This window comes from Rattus rattus, chromosome 8 (assembly GCF_011064425.1).
Source record: "Rattus rattus isolate New Zealand chromosome 8, Rrattus_CSIRO_v1, whole genome shotgun sequence".
Taxonomy (NCBI): domain Eukaryota; kingdom Metazoa; phylum Chordata; class Mammalia; order Rodentia; family Muridae; genus Rattus; species Rattus rattus.
In genome coordinates, this window is record NC_046161.1 from 105312785 (window position 1) to 105326759 (window position 13975).

Here is a 13975-nt window from a genome sequence, read left to right on the forward strand (position 1 = left end):
ACTGGAAAAGATGCACGTGATGAGACGAGGGTCCCAAGGTTTTTCATCTTTGGGATAAAAATGATAAAAAACTAAAGGCTTGGCTTAAGTTTTAAATTTTACAAATTATCAGTAATAAGGAGTGGGATGGAGGTTTGTTTTTTTTTTTTTTTCGGAGCTGGGGACCGAACCCAGGGCCTTGTGCTTGCTAGGCAAGCGCTCTACCACTGAGCTAAATCCCCAACCCCGGGATGGAGGTTTTTAAAGAAGTGAAAACTTGGTATCTGTTTTTCTATGGTGATTTGGTGGGGTGTGATGTGAGGTCTTTTCTGTAGAATTTCACATACCTGGGATCTGTGTACAGTTCAACAGCTACTTATTCCCATGTTTGTCAGGGTTTTAAAACCACAACTTGATTTATAAAAAACAGTTCTGTATTTTAAAGGAAAAGCACTGAGTTTAAGGGGACTTGAGTCTTTAATAAATGACTGGTCTACGTACTGAGTTCTAAAACAACCAGGGCTACTCAGAGAAACCCTGTCCATGGGGTGCAGAGGGGAATTAACTGAAATGACTATCTGGACCTGACATGTAAGAAACAGTCTCCCTAGGGGCTGGGGATTTAGCTCAGTGGTAGAGCACTTGCCTAGCGGAAAAAAAGCAAAAAAAAAAAAAAAAAAAAAAAAGAAACAAGGCCCTGGGTTCGGTCCCCAGCTCCAAAAAAAAAAAGAAAAGAAAAAAAAAAAAAAAAAAAAAAAAAAAAAAAAAACAGTCTCCCTGAATCCCTGTGTTCAGTCTTAAAAGATGATAGAGGTGGTGGTGGTGATATTTATTTTGCATGTGTTGAGCGTTTCTATAGTAACTGTGGAAGTCGGAGAACAATTTGTGGGCATTGGGTCTCTTCTCCATTCTTTGGGACCTGGATGGAATGCAGGATGTCAGGCTTCCCAGTAGGTGACAGCTACTGAGCCACTTCACCACTGTCATTCTTTACGCCAATGTGGTTGTCACACTGCTGTCCCTTTGAGGACACACACTGTTGGTGCTCTAATGTTTTGTTTCCGTTCCCTAACTTTCCCTACACATTCTCTGCACTTTTTTAGTGCTTATACACTAAAGCGCACCTGATGGTGTCTTAAGGTTTTGTGAAATGCAGTGAGCCACCAAGCCCAGCTCAGTTAACCCTTTTTATGGAGGGAGAGGATGCTGGGAATTAAACCCAGGGGCTCACACATACTCTGCTACTGAGCTCCATTCTCAGTCCTTTATTTAGGTTAAAAGCTCTTTAGTAAATTGTCATACTTCACCAAACAGTACCAGTCAGTCGCCAGTACAGTGAAGTTCTTTAATCATTTGAGGTGTTGCTCAGTGGTTTATAAAATGAGCAAGCAGGTGTTCATGATTACATAGGAAGACTGTTCTGTAACGTGTGTATGACAACTCTGTATGACATGTGACCTCAGACTAATGTTGCACAGAATAATTAACAGGATAAATGCTTTTTATATTCTACACCTTCAGTTTGGAAGGGGTGCAGTGAAAATTACTTGGGTGTCATCATGGTTAATTAAACACTTCATCTTCCTTAGTTTCTCTGCAGCAAGGCAGAACTGTTCCTGCTCACGTGCGGGGCCTTTCACAGCCAGCCTCACAATGTTATGGTGAGGCCAGATGGAAGGGAGAGTACCACCATGTTCTGTAGAGCTGGCGTGGCTTAGACTGAATTCCGTCATTGTAGGAGAATGGCGCCTGAATGCCACATGAGACCACTGGATGTAGCTCTGCTGGTCTTGATTCCTTCATGTTCTCCACTGTCTGGAGCATTGTGGCCAGACTGACTGTGACACAGAGGCCAATATTGTCAAGGTTGTCTGTTGATATTGCAGGTCCTGCCCATCTCTTACCATAGTGTAGTGGTGACTCGTTATGTTCCCCTGTCAACAGTTGAAGTGTTTGATTGTTTACATTGACCTATTGGACTGCGGTGGTTAAAGTTGCTGTAATGCCGTCTGATGATTGCTTTATCTCCACAGTGTGATGCCATTAGTGTCTTGGAGAAAGAACATGACTATAGAGATGAACACTTCGATTTTATCCAGTCACACATCCGCAAGTTCTGTTTACAGTGTATCCTTCAACAGAGTGCCCTACTAAGCAAAAAAACAATTATGATGGACTTATAGAAATTCTGTGAGCATTATTCCACCTTTCCTTGAGTGTCAGGTCACTCACATATGGCATTCTGAAGTGTTGTTACTGGAATCGTAGGTTTGTTCTGTTCTCTCTCTGCTCTCTTTGGAGGTGGAGTGTGGATAAGTGGGAAAAAACAGATTTAGTCAAGGCCAGTTCTGAAGGGATCCTCTCTCAGATCTTCATCTGGGAGAAGGGCTCAGAGGTACATAGGGCTTTTCTGGGACACACAAGGCGTCTAGAGAGAGGACGGGCAGGAAACCCCAGGCTGAGTGGAGCTAGCTGGCTTTTCTCTGGAGTATTGCTATGTGTTTTCTTTTGAGACAGACTGTGTAGCTTAGCCTAGCCCAGAGCCTCCTGCTTCAGCCTGCAAGTATTGGGATTCTAGACTGCACCTCTACACTCAGCTCTGGGTAGGACCTTTTCAGAGTGGACATCTCCCTTTTCCAAACCATCTGGGTCAGCAGCTACCATTTTTTTTTTTTTTTTTCTTTTTTTCGGGGCTGGGGACCGAACCCAGGACCTTGAGCTTCCTAGAGGCAAGCGCTCTACCACTGAGCCAAATCCCCAACCCCACAGCTACCATTTTTTAAACAGACATTGCTTTTCTGAAGTCAGTTTATATGAGCTGAAGAAGAAGCCTCTCTTTGTTTATAGTAGCACACTTAGGGATGGGTCGGAAGATTGGGAAGAGGGGTACAAGTAATGGGTCTGGCCTGCTCTGTTACAGTGTGGTGGCAAGTATTTACATATTACTGTTACTTTGCTGTGTTTAAAGAATGTGCTTGGGCTGGAGAGATGGCTCAGCGGTTAAGAGCACTGTCTGCTCTTCCAGAGGTCCTGAGTTCAGTTCCCAGCAACCACATGGTGGCTCACAACCATCTGTAATGGGATCTGATGCCCTCTTCTGGCCTGCAGGTGCATACATGCAGGCAGAAAGCTGTGTGATGTATACATAATAAATAAATAAAATGTTTAAAGAAGTGTGCTTAAGAAAAGTGATTATCAGGTTGTGACAGTTGGAATGAAGGTGTCCTGCACAGGCTCCTGTGTCTGATCGCTTGGTTCCCAGTTGGCTGTGCTGCTGCAGGACAGTTAGATGGTGTGGCCTTGTTAGAGGATGTGTGTCACTGGAGATGGGCTTTCTGCAGGCACAGTCTATAAGCCAAACCCTTACAAACCGACACAGGAGACTCTTTCTAAATTACTGTTATTTGGCTTTTCAAGACCAGGTTTCTTTGTGTGGCTCTGGCTGTCCTGGAACTTGCTCTGAAGACTAGGCTGGTCTCAAACTCAGAGATCCATCTGTCTCTGCCTTCCACATGCTGCAATTAAAGGCACATGCCACCATTGCCTGGCTGAAATTCTTTTTTTGAGACAGGGTCGCATGTACCAGACTAGCCTCAAACTTTCTGTCTAGCTGAAGATGACTTAGAACTTGTGATCGTCCTGCTTCTCCTTCCTGAATGCTGGGTACCTCAGAACTTCTTGCTGACTGTATCAGCACATTAGACACCCAGGACATTCCCCCTAAGCACTGCCATGTGTATATACATACGCATGTTCCCCTGAAATGTGGTTTATGGTGCCTTATGAAGTGCATACTGTTCTCCTTAATGAGCTGGTTAGACGGTGCAGCGCTGATTTACACGTCCGTCAAAGAGAACAAGAACATAGATTTAGTTTATAAATACATCGTCCAGAAGCTGTACGGGTTCCCCTACAAGATCCCTGCGGTGGTGGTGGAAAAGGACGCAGTGTTCATGTAAGTGCACTCAAAGCGCAGTTATCCTGCACTGGTGCTCAGTGTCTGCCAGGGACTGGAGCCTGGGTCAGGGGATGGTTCGTAGCTCAGCTGTTACAGTAAATGATGACCAAATACAGAATGTGGACTTGGTCTTACATTCCTCCTGGGAGGGCTGGTAGAATGCTTTTCTAGCATGCATGAAGTCCTGCCTTGGATCCCTGGGGCTGTAGCTCAGTGGGTAGCACCCCTCTGCATACACAGAGCCCTAGGCTCCGTCCCTAGTGCTGTGCACCCGCGACTCTCCAAAAATGATCTAGGGGTAAATGAAAGAGTGATGTGTAAATGGCTGATAGTTTTATGTGCTTTTCTCTCCAGTCCAGCAGGGTGGGATAATGATAAGAAAATAGGAATATTACATGAAAATTTTCAAACTTTGAAAATAGAAGATAATTTTGAAGACATCATAACCAAACCTCCTGTCCGAAAGGTAAGTCTTAAAATGGCCTTGATACCTAGACTGAAGCTGAGGGGAGGGCAGTCTGATGTTGAGGGCACAGGGAGAAGACATTCTCTTTGCCGTCAGAAGAGTTGTTTAGTGGTTTGTGCAGGCATCTGTCCCGCAAATGTCAGGCAGGCGCTACCCAGTTGCCTAGTGTTGTGCCTCGTACATTTATTTACCTTTGCAGACGCTGGCACTGAATCCATTTCTACACACTTTGGAAACCACAGCTTGGCATGGAGATCTTGAGCAGTTAGAGTAGATGGAAGCTGTGGACTTCAGAGACTACAGCTCTTCCCAGAGCCACGAAAGCATTACTGCAAGGATTCTCTCCTTTCTGCCATTGAGCGTTACTGTGGATCGTGGCCATCGTCACTGGTCACCTGTATTGGCCATAGCTATCTAAACCTTCTCATTTTGCTTTAGTCTTGACTCAGGTTTTATGACTAATGTGTGCATCATGACTTTGTGTTAAGCTGTATATACATAGCGTTCAGTAGATAAATACAGATAGAGCTGTTTCTGAAAGTGACAAAGATGAGTATTTACATGTAATCCTCCTCAGAGACTTAGCCCAGCACTTTAGGAAAGAATGCTCCTGATGTAGTCTGTACCACGAACCTTATTGAGTTGAAGCGCTCTCACTGTAGGTGTCCATTTCCTGTGTGTGGGTTGTTAGTGGTGGGAAAGCGAGCTCAGTGAAAAGTGCATCAGCATGCTGGTTTGGTTTGGATAGCTCTTAAAAGAAATACACACTTCAAAAGGAGGAAACCATACAGAAACGTCCCCTCTATTTGTGTAGGCGTGTGAGTTGGTGTTGGTGTATGTGCAGGAGCACAGTTGCCTCTAGCGGTCAGGAGAGGGCATTGGATCCCCTGGAGCTGGACTTACAGTGAGCTGTGAGCTACACAATGTTGGTGTTGGAAACCAAAATCAGGTCCTTTGCAACATCAGCGCACATTCTTAACTGCTGAGCCATCTCTTCAGTGCCAAGACTAAGCTTTACGGTGTCCTTTTCTTCCAGTCATTGCACTTAGCTACTGTTTAGGTACAAAATGCCATAGGAAGGAGGAGGCTATGTGTACAGTAATAAGCTGACCTGTAGCTGGGCCCGCTGCTAGGCGCCCGTAACCCCAGCTCTTGGGAAGCACAGCTGGGAGGCTTGCCACATGTTTGAGGCTAGGCTTTGAGTTCCAAGCCAGCCTGGACTGCAGAGTGAGATCCTATCTTAAAACAGTAACATGAGCTCCAATACGTAGGTCATCCAGCAAGTGGTAAGGAGTTCTCAGCTGTGGAAATAAGCAGGATCTGGAGGTGGACTAAGAAGGCTGGGCCTGAGGGCAGCTTTTTTAGGATAGCCACTCTGAAAGGAAGGGAGAGTATCAGAGCCAGGCTACAATTCAGGGGTAAAAGCTCTTGTAGTGTCTGAGGTTCCACATTTCATCCCCATACCATACAAAAAGAAGGGACTGTTGTGAAGGTGACGGATCTGAAAGTGTATGTACTCCACTGAAGGAAAGTCCACAGAAGACAGACACTGAGAAGAGTTGAGAGGTGGGCAGGCACTGGAGGGGAGAGGCTGAGTTAAGACCCTGGGGGCTTTATCTAGGCTGCAGTGAGATGGACACTTGCAGAATTTGAACAAAGGAGTGATGTAATGTGACTTAACCTTTGAAAGGCTCACAGCCCCTGTAGGGGAAGTAAACCGATCACATGTGTAACACTTGCAGTTTCTTCTTAGGAAGCCATAGAAGAACTTTTTTTATTTCAGGGAAATCAGGGATAAGTGGCATTCATGCATTGAGATATTCCTGACTCACTTAGAACACCCCATTGCTGGACCCCAAATTAAATAGGCATGGCTGAAAGTCCTGTGGCTCTAGGGTTGAGCTTTCAATAGAGTGACCATGAGTAGCTTTCAATGTAAAGCTAACAAGGGCATCACTTATGTACGTAGCGGTAAAGTTCAAGTTCTCGATTGAACCATTTTTCGTTAGTCTAAGCTGTACCGTCAGTTACTAGAGGTGTTAGCAAAATGTGTTCAGCTACTCACAGCATTCTTCCTACTCCTTCCAGTTTGTGCATGAGAAGGAGATTATGGCAGAAGATGACCAAGTGTTTCTTATGAAGCTACAGGTATGAAGCTACATTAGAGGTAGTCTCAGTGGAATTCAGTATTCGTAGATGCTTTCGTTTGCCCTCAACCCTAGGTACATTTATATAGCTATCTTATACTTAGATTTTTATTATGCTATGTATCTGTTTCATGTGTTTGAGATGGGGTGAAGTATGCATGTATACCACAGCTCCTGTATGCATGTACACCACAGCTCCTGTATGCATGTACACCACAGCTCCTGTATGCATGTACACCACAGCTCCTGTATGCATCTATACCACAGCATGTATACCACAGCTCCTGTATTCTATACCTCAGGTCCTGTATGCATGTATACCACAGCTCCTGTATTCATGTATGCATGTACACCACAGGTCCTGTATGCATGTATACCACAGCTCCTGTATGCATGTATACCACAGCTCCTGTATGCATGTACACCACAGCTCCTGTATGCATGTACACCACAGCTCCTGTATGCATGTACACCACAGCTCCTGTATGCATCTATACCACAGCTCCTGTATGCATGTACACCACAGCTCCTGTATGCATGTACACCACAGCTCCTGTATGCATCTACACCACAGCTCCTGTATGCATCTACACCACAGCTCCTGTATGCATGTACACCACAGCTCCTGTATGTACACCACAGCTCCTGTATGCATGTACACCACAGCTCCTGTATGCATCTATACCACAGCTCCTGTATGCATCTACACCACAGCTCCTGTATGCATCTACACCACAGCTCCTGTATGCATGTACACCACAGCTCCTGTATGCATGTACACCACAGCTCCTGTATGCATGTACACCACAGGTCCTGTATGCATGTACACCACAGCTCCTGTATGCATGTACACCACAGCTCCTGTATGCATGTACACCACAGCTCCTGTATGCATGTATACCACAGCTCCTGTATGCATCTATACCACAGCTCCTGTATGCATGTACACTACAGCTCCTGTATGCATCTATACCACAGCTCCTGTATGCATGTACACCACAGCTCCTGTATGCATGTACACCACAGCTCCTGTATGCATCTATACCACAGCTCCTGTATGCATGTACACCACAGCTCCTGTATGCATGTACACCACAGCTCCTGTATGCATGTACACCACAGCTCCTGTATGCATCTATACCACAGCTCCTGTATGCATCTATACCACAGCTCCTGTATGCATCTATACCACAGGTCCTGTATGCATGTACACCACAGGTCCTGTATGCATGTACACCACAGGTCCTGTATGCATCTATACCACAGGTCCTGTATGCATGTACACCACAGCTCCTGTATGCATGTACACCACAGGTCCTGTATGCATGTATACCACAGCTCCTGTATGCATGTACTCTACAGCTCCTGTATGCATGTACACCACAGCTCCTGTATGCATGTACACCACAGGTCCTGTATGCATCTATACCACAGGTCCTGTATGCATGTACACCACAGCTCCTGTATGCATGTACACCACAGCTCCTGTATGCATGTACACTACAGCTCCTGTATGCATCTATACCACAGCTCCTGTATGCATGTACACCACAGCTCCTGTATGCATGTACACCACAGGTCCTGTATGCATCTACACCACAGCTCCTGTATGCATGTACACCACAGCTCCTGTATGCATGTACACCACAGCTCTGTATGCATGTACACCACAGCTCCTGTATTATCAGAAGACACTTTTGAGGGTTGGTCCTCCTGGGGATTGAACTCAGGTCACCAGGGAAGATGACAACTGTCTGTCTCTACACCTTTAACCATCTTGCTACAGATGGCTTTTAATCTTTTAAAAATTAAATCAATTATATTTTAGATTTAGTATATTTTGTATATGAGGGTTTAGCCTGCATATGTGTATGTGTACCATGTGTGTGCCTGGTGCCCAAGGGGGGGTCTAGAAGAGGAATCTCCTGCAACTGGAGTTTACATGGTTGTCAGCTACCTGCCATATGGATGCTGGGAATCGAACCCAGGTCCTCTGGGAGAGCAACCAGTGCTCCTAACTGCTTTCTTGGAAAAGAAAAAGTTAAGCTGTATATATTTTCTTTAAAAAGACAGTAATGTAGACTATGAATGTCTAAACTATAATTCTTTTTTTTCCCCAGTCTCTTTTAGCAAAGCAACCTCCAACTGCTGCTGGAAGGCCCGTGGTCAGTATTAAATAGACTTTGACCATCTATTAATGCTCAATACATGCTGTTGCAGTTCTCTTAGTCTCTCTCTCTCTCTCTCTCTCTCCCTCCCTCCCTCACTTAATCTCTCTCTCTCTCATACACATGCATGCACACACACACACACACACACACACACACGTGTGCACAGACACATGCGCATGCCCACACAGACATAGAGACATGCTTCAGGATAAGATTCATTCAGTCGGTTATCAGGAACTGTGAGGTGTTTTAGAGAGTCTGCACTCCTTTTTAGAACATTGAAATCAGATAAAGATCTTCTCAGTGTGTGTTTTATAACAAGCCGAGTGTGTGTGTGTGTGTGTGTGTGTGTGTGTGTGTGTACTTTCACAAACCGCCAGGACATCTTTTTTTTTTTTTTTCTTTTCTTTTTTCCGAGCTGGGGACTGAACTCAGGGCCTTGCGCTTGCTAGGCAACCGCCAGGACATCTTACAGAGGAGTGCAGTTACAGGATAGCTCCGTGCTGTAGCTGGGTAGTGGGACTTGGGAGGACATACTTGCCTGAGATTGGTGGCTGCAAGCGCTCTGGCTCCCAGGCTTGTGCTCAGAGCCCCTCATTATCCAGTGTCTCACTCCTTTCCCACCAGTGCCATGACTGGTGTCTAATGTGATGGGCCTGTGGGTTCTCTAACCTGAGGACAGACGTGTAACACGTGTCAGTGAGTGGGGGAAAGCCCATTAGCTTAGGTGGGGACGGTAGCTGAGTATTTTACTGTTATGGAGGTTTTAAGTTGTAATATTCTTGCTTTTCCCATTTTTACCTAGGATGCATCACCAAGAGTCCCTGGAGGCTCTCCTCGAACACCAAACAGATCCGTGTCATCCAATGTTGCCAGCGTGTCCCCCATCCCTGCAGGATCAAAAAAAATTGATCCCAACATGAAAGGTAGAGCCCTGTCCGTTGGGGAAGCGGTGCAGTGTATTTTCCATGAGCACACTTGTCTGCAACCCACCTAAACGGTCCCTTTCCTGCACCATCCTTTGTGAGCTTTGCTTTGTAGATCGGAGCTCACAATCAGGCTGTAAACAGGACAACATCTTCGCAGTACATCACAGCTCATGGTGAGAGCTCTCAGCTGTCACCTGTGAGAGCCCACTGGACAGCGTAATTTTGGTAGTCAGTCTAGGTTAGCGAGTGGTTTAGCTGGTAAAGGTTCTTGTCATCCAGCTGATAACCTGAGCTCAGTCCCAGGCACACAGAGGTGGGAGGAGAGAACCAACGCCATAGTGTCTGCTGGCTCCACACGTGCAGGGCGGTGCCACCTCACTCCCACCCACACGCTCACACACGTCACACACATGCCCAACACTAATACACAAGAATAAAAACCGTCCTTGTGAATGCTTTGTGTAGGAGTTGATGAGAGTGTGAGTAGTTTGCAATAACTTATAGAAAAATGGAATCTTTGTTCTAAAAAGCTTTTTGTTTGTTTGTTTTGTAGCTGGAGCAACCAGCGAAGGGGTCCTGGCAAATTTCTTCAACAGTCTGCTGAGTAAGAAGACTGGCTCTCCTGGAGGCCCCGGGGTCGGGGGCAGTCCTGGAGGAGGGGCTGCAGGTGCAAGCACGAGTTTGCCGCCATCCGCCAAGAAGTCAGGTAGAACTGCCCGAGCAGGGCCTGTGGTCGGCACGTAACCTCGCCGAGCATGACGGAGTCACATGTGCCTTTAGAAACTGTCAGAGGATCTGATTTCAGACCGGGTTCAGACTCAGACTCAGACTTTCTGTGTCTCCCAGTCTCTGGGCCACTAACCTGCCTTCTCTCTGGGTCAGCCAGGCTGGGCATTCAGATGTAACTCCAGTCTTAGCCGCATGTCTTGTTCTGTTTCTGAGGTTCCTTCATGTACTAACCTGTAGCAGAGCTGCTTTCTATCACGGCTCAATAATACACCATTGTGTGGACACACCACATTTTATTTGGCTTGTTTTAATTTATATTTTTCTCTGGCTGTCCTGGACCTAGCTCTGTATTCCAGGCTGGCTTTGAATTCATGGCCATTTACTACCACTGCCTGCCTTGTATCTTTTTCTTTTTTTTTTTTAATTAGTTGGAGCAGTATTTGATGTTAGAGTTCCTGGGTCATATTGTATATTAACTTCTGTGGGGAGTTTTCTTCTACCGTGTGGGTTCCAGGGATCAAACTCAGGTCATCAGACTTGGCGGCAAGTGCCTTTACCTGCCACCATCACACCAGCCCCTGCATTTAAAGATTGGAGAATGACCAGAGTTTCAGGGAGTTGGCTCCTGTTGCTCCTTGTCAGATTAGAGGGCCCTGGGTCTCCTGTCCTCCGTCCTCTGCTCGTTTGGAGGCAGCTGCCCTGTCTCCTTCCAGATCACAGATCTGCTGTTCGCTGTTGATTGCTCACTGCCCTATGCCCTAAGATAGAGCAAAACCCACGTATGAGGGTAAGGAACGGGTACCCTGCCCTGCCCTCAGTTCAAAACAAGGACCTGCTTTTTGTTCGTTTGTTTGTTTGTTTTTTAAGATTTATTTATTTTATGTATGTGGGTACACTGTCGCTGTCTTCAGACACCAGAAGAGGGCATCAGATCCCATTACAGATGGCTGTGAGCCACCATGTGGTTGCTGGGAATTGAACTCAGGACCTCTGGAAGAGCGAGTGCTTTAACAGATGCATCTCTCCAGCCCCCAAGGACCTGTATTTTTAAGGATGTTTATATAATTCAGTAGGCTACATAAAGTTTTTTATTGTTGGTTTGTTTTGTTTGTTTGTTTTGTTTTATTTTTGAGATAGGGCCTCAAACTCAGGATGTAGCCCAGGTTAGCTGTGGTCTTAATGGTAGCCTACCTCTCTCAGACTCCTGGGTGTGGGGATTGTGGGCATGGGCTGCCCTGTGTGGCTGCTGTTTTCACTTGACACTCCAACTCCCAAGACAGGCTCCTGATATGAAGCCTACTCGACCTTGAGCTCAGCAGTCCTCTGCCTGATCCATCATAGGCAGCCTTAGTATGAGTCTATTGTCAGTGAAAACAGTGGCCAGTGCTCTGGGGAGCACTGTGTCTTAGTAGGAAGCATAGTCAGTGAAAGCATTGGTCAGTGCTCCGGGGAGGACTGTGTCTTAGTAGGAAGCATAGTCAGTGAAAGCATTGGTCAGTGCTCCGGGGAGGACTCTAACTCTTGTTCTTTCTTCTTGAAATGCACTGTAGGCCAGAAACCTGTGCTCTCAGATGTTCATGCCGAGCTCGACAGAATCACACGGAAACCTGCTTCTGTTTCTCCTACAACACCTCCATCTCCTACGGAAGGAGAAGCCTCCTGAAACACCAAACAAAGCCGTTTGTTCGTTCTTCCGGGTGACTACAGCTTGTCTCTGCCCTCTCCTTCCCAGTTGGAATTATGATGGGCGGGACGGAAGCTTTTTTACACACAAAGCTTATGTCCTTTTTTTTTTTTTTTTTTTTTTTTTTTTTTGTGGCTGCCCATTTTTAAAAGAGAAGCTACACAGAAGAAAGACAGTTTTACATTATGTAGAATAACTGTTTGCATTGCCATTCTGCAAAAGGAAGAAATTTTGATTTAAAAAAAAAAAAAAAACTGTCTAAGACTGCAGTAGAACTAGGTGATCCTGTCCCCTAGGCGACATAAGCCAGACAGGGACATTAGGGACGGGCAGAAAATATGTAATTTTGGCAGTTGATTGACTCAGAAGTCTACACTTTTTTCAGGTAAGACTATTCCAATCACTTTTAAAGATACCATGTTTTTCTGAAGAAGACTGGTCAGTTGTCAGATTTCGCACACCAACCAACAGCTGTGTGGTGACGCCTGCGATGTGCTGAGAAACTCACAGTCGCGCACTCCGTGACCCATGAGCCACTATCAAATGGACCAGAACCAGTGGCCAAGAGGCTCCTTTAATCAAGAGAAAGAAAGCACACCGCCTGAGGGCGAGAGATGCAGAGGTTGTGAACGTGAAGAGAGAACTGGCTTTGCAGTTGTTTATACACATATATATATCTATATATATGTATGTATATATATGGCTCTGCCTTAATATACTCCTTTTTGTTCATGACTTTCAACTGTAATCAGTTAATAAAGTATTTATTCTCTGCATTCAGGGTCAAATAACGTGTTGCCTTTTCTTACATTCCAGTTTGACTTGTCAGCAAAGGAGTGGAATTTGTTAGTAATGTGGAATGTTTGACTGGACAGGGCTGTTAAGACTCTGATCTTCCTCAGACAAATGGAAGTCACTCACAAGCTTCCTGAGTTTGGGAGTTTTCCTTCAGTCCCTTCTCCCACGGGCATAGAGAATTACAGCTGGGTTTTCGTTGGTTTTGTTGGTTTTTGAGACAAGATGCCATATATCTTGTGCTGACCTTTGATTCACTGTGTCGTCTAATTTTCCCCAACCACCCCTTCAGGGTTTTTTGGTTTTTGTTTGTCTGTTTTTGAGGTCTCATAAGCTAAGGCTGGCCTTGAACTCCTGATCCTTCTGCCTCTATTCCCAGTACTGGGATTGTGCCTGGTATTCTGTGGTGCTAAAGATTGAACTTGGGGCCTTGCCTGTTAAACAAGCACTCTATCCACTGAGCTAGCTACCTTCCAGGGCAGTTTCTTTTACCAACACTCCTATGAATAAAAATAGAATCTTAAAAAAAAACTACTGTGTGTGCTTATGTCTAGACATGCACGTGTCTTGGAACGTGTGTGTTGAGAGGTCAGAGGACAACTTGTACAGTTGGTTCTGCCCTTCCACGCTGTGGGGCCTGGGATGAGACTCAGTTGTCAGGTTGGCACCAAGTGCCTTTCCCAGTGAGCTGTCTCACCAGCCCTGTAGACTCTTACTTAATGGGTGTAGCTGGGGTTTTGTAGTTCGGGAGTTTTGTATTCTTTGAGAGCACATGTATACATATATACAATATATTTCGATCATATCCACTTCAAGTCCTCCAGACCTCCCCCAATACCTCCTTTTCCCAGTGTCATGTCTTTTCAATTTTTTCTAGCCCACCAAGTTCAGTTAGTGCTGCCTGTATGCAGTGAGTTTGGGGTTATCTAGTGGAGCATGGGCCACCTACTGGTGGCCACATCCCTCAAAGAAAAATGACTTTCCTTCCACAGCAACAAAATAGACCGAATTCCTCAGGTAGGGGTAGGGCCTTGCCCCTGCCCCATGAGTGCTGGAACACTGACTGATGACCTTTTGTAGGTAGGTAGTCACTCACTGCTGCTGTGAATGGGAAGTA

At 45.7% G+C, this 13975-nt stretch overlaps 1 protein-coding gene across 1 annotated transcript in view; it reads left to right on the plus strand.

Annotated features, from left to right (window-relative positions):
• Dync1li1 (dynein cytoplasmic 1 light intermediate chain 1) overlaps nucleotides 1–12854 on the plus strand; it is a 35246-nt gene extending 22392 nt beyond the window's left edge. The window contains 8 exon segments of the mRNA XM_032911005.1: nucleotides 2013–2106; nucleotides 3799–3934; nucleotides 4292–4403; nucleotides 6492–6551; nucleotides 8671–8715; nucleotides 9527–9647; nucleotides 10204–10356; nucleotides 11930–12854. Of these exon segments, the coding sequence (XP_032766896.1) occupies nucleotides 2013–2106; nucleotides 3799–3934; nucleotides 4292–4403; nucleotides 6492–6551; nucleotides 8671–8715; nucleotides 9527–9647; nucleotides 10204–10356; nucleotides 11930–12042 (834 nt within the window). The 3' untranslated portion in view covers nucleotides 12043–12854.
• The last annotated feature ends 1121 nt before the right edge of the window (nucleotides 12855–13975 follow it).